Genomic DNA, 2,416 nt, shown 5'->3' with positions numbered 1-2,416 from the left:
TTCTATTCAAAGATGTAATAAATCTATGTGCATTTAAATTTTGACTGTAATGTCCCTTTAAAGTCCTTTTACAATGGGATTTATCTAGTAATGAAATTTTGAGCTAAAAGAGATGTACAGGATCTTGTCCCTTTAAATGGGGCAATGTAGTCTGTCATTCTCTATTTCTTTAATGTATTGCAAAATTTTCTATAATATAAATAATAGAAGAGCATACCTTGGTAGGCTTAGGACCAGCAATGCCCTCTTAGAGCTGCTAGCTACTGATTAGTGAATGCATTGCTGCTCCTTCAAAAAAGGATACCAAGAGAATGAAGCAAACTTCATATTTAAGTTGGAAAGTTGTTTAAAAAAAAGATAATTGATGTTGCATGTCAATTTAATGAGATTAATTGAACAAAAAAAGTAAAACTAATGTTGTTTCTACTTACGTTGTACTGCTTTGCCACTTGATATTTGGGGCATTCGTTTTTACCACAAAAATCGGGAGCATTTTCCGTATTGCCTTCTTCAGCTTCAATCACATTCCCATAAAGGGAAAGCAAGCTCAGTACAAACAGGGCTCCTGCACCCTTCATGATGCTCACAAAAGGAAAAGATCAGCGTTCTGCCTGCAAGTCACACAAATCTATTATAAGCAAGGGAAGAGCAGAATTGCTTTATATAGGGGAGAGACCGTAATAAATTTAACTACTGCACATCTTAATGGGATGCTACGCTATTAAACTTGCAGATTTTTCTACAGCAAACAAGAGTTAATTGTGTAAAGGTCCCCTGGCTCAAATTTCATCCTGCCCCCCTCACGTGTGCAGTTGCTTGATCGCGTGACCTTTTGTATAACAAACTTGTTGTATAACTAGAATTTGGAGAGGGTCGCACTGATTGGTCTCTCTGTCTAAACAAACATCTTCCCACATTGTTGGTAGCTTGCATAACCAGAAATGCTTGAAGAAAAAAAAGTTATAAAGATAATAAGATATCTGTTTTAGGCGGAAAGTTTTGCTATTGTTAAATTGCCTTTTAAAATTCAGAAATCTACTTTTTTAAAGTGGTAGGCAGAATGTAAAATGATCTTAAACAATATAAGAATTATCTTGCTAAAAGTTTTTTTTTGTTTTTTTCTATTTAATAATTTTTATTGAGTTTGTTAGAGATTACAACAATAAACATACATGTTACATAAATAATGAACAGCATATCATCAAGTTATGTGTTAAAAAGCGGTGCAATATAGAGAAATGACTTATCTGCTCAGAGCTATGAATTGTCTGCTGAACTATCAATAAGTGAGCTAAGAACAAATGCGCTACATGAAATAAGTTGGAACCTCTATTTTGAGTTTTGTTAATTCCTCCTATTTATCAAGGGGTCACCCATGGGCCCAATTAAGCTTAAAATACACTCAGGGGAACTCTGATGATATAATCGGTCGCTTATGGACCTTAAAAATATCTAAACGTAGAAGATCATTAAAGCCACATAGTAAAGTACATAGTAAAATGTCTATTAGTTACAATACAGGAGATAACTAAAGGTTATTTGATAACTAGAAATTGTTAAATGCATATATATGTTGTAATAACTAAACTATGTTTAATATCAGTGTATTAGCTAAAAATAATCTAGTAAATAAGGATGGTTAAAACTCCCATATATTAACAATTTAAAGCTGACGAAGAGTACCTTCTGCTACTAGAAATATGCTGCCATGCAAACGTATACCTACTCAGGATAGATTGGGGCCTATGCACTGCCAAACTAGAAAAAAGTGTACATGGTGAAGTACAACTTGGTTAATTTGCCAAGTTTCTATATGCATCTGGTTAAAAAGAGGGAACTGATTAGGTACAGTAAGGGTTAAAGATCCAAAATATAATGATCTGAAAGTATATATCTCTATTCCCCAAGGAGCAATAATGTGGGTTAAGAAGGTAATAACAGTGATAGCTATCACCCTCTGTGGTAATAGAAAAGTAACTTAAAGCTAAAACACATGTAGCCCATATATGTGAAGTATTATAGTACTTTGTTATTAGGATTCAAAAGCATCTCTAAATTGAATAGTTGATATAATATTATCAGTTATCTACTACGTGAGTGCTAGCTGATAAGGAGAGTATGGCACTAGCTATATATAATAAAAACATTAGGACATAAGGTATACCTATGTACCGAGCAGTTGGTTCCTAATCCTGAGTGAAAAGGCTACATTATAGGCTGTCTACAGTATCTCAGTTAGTTTGTGATATCGAACTAGTCAATATTTTCTAGCTGTAAACAGAAAATAAAATACATGCCTATAGACTCCTTACTGCTGGTCTGCTTAAGTATACTTAGGGATCGATTTATCAAAGGCTTTCGCCAGCCTTTGAGACCCTATGGCTGCAGGTTCTCACACGAGAACCTGCACGCCGTA

At 34.3% G+C, this 2,416-nt stretch overlaps 1 protein-coding gene across 1 annotated transcript in view; it reads right to left on the bottom strand.

Annotated features, from left to right (window-relative positions):
- The window catches only part of LOC128657614 (heme-binding protein 2), a 35,167-nt gene extending 34,470 nt beyond the window's left edge, over nucleotides 1-697 (bottom strand). The window contains exon 1 of the mRNA XM_053711998.1: nucleotides 432-697. Coding sequence (XP_053567973.1) covers nucleotides 432-578 — 147 coding nt within the window. The 5' untranslated portion in view covers nucleotides 579-697. The remainder of the gene's footprint in view (nucleotides 1-431) is intronic.
- Nucleotides 698-2,416: the final 1,719 nt, after the last annotated feature.

This window comes from Bombina bombina, chromosome 4, assembly GCF_027579735.1.
Source record: "Bombina bombina isolate aBomBom1 chromosome 4, aBomBom1.pri, whole genome shotgun sequence".
NCBI classification, from domain to species: Eukaryota; Metazoa; Chordata; class Amphibia; order Anura; family Bombinatoridae; genus Bombina; species Bombina bombina.
The sequence above is the reverse complement of the archived record's forward strand: the minus strand, read 5'-3'. Positions and strand labels throughout refer to the sequence as shown.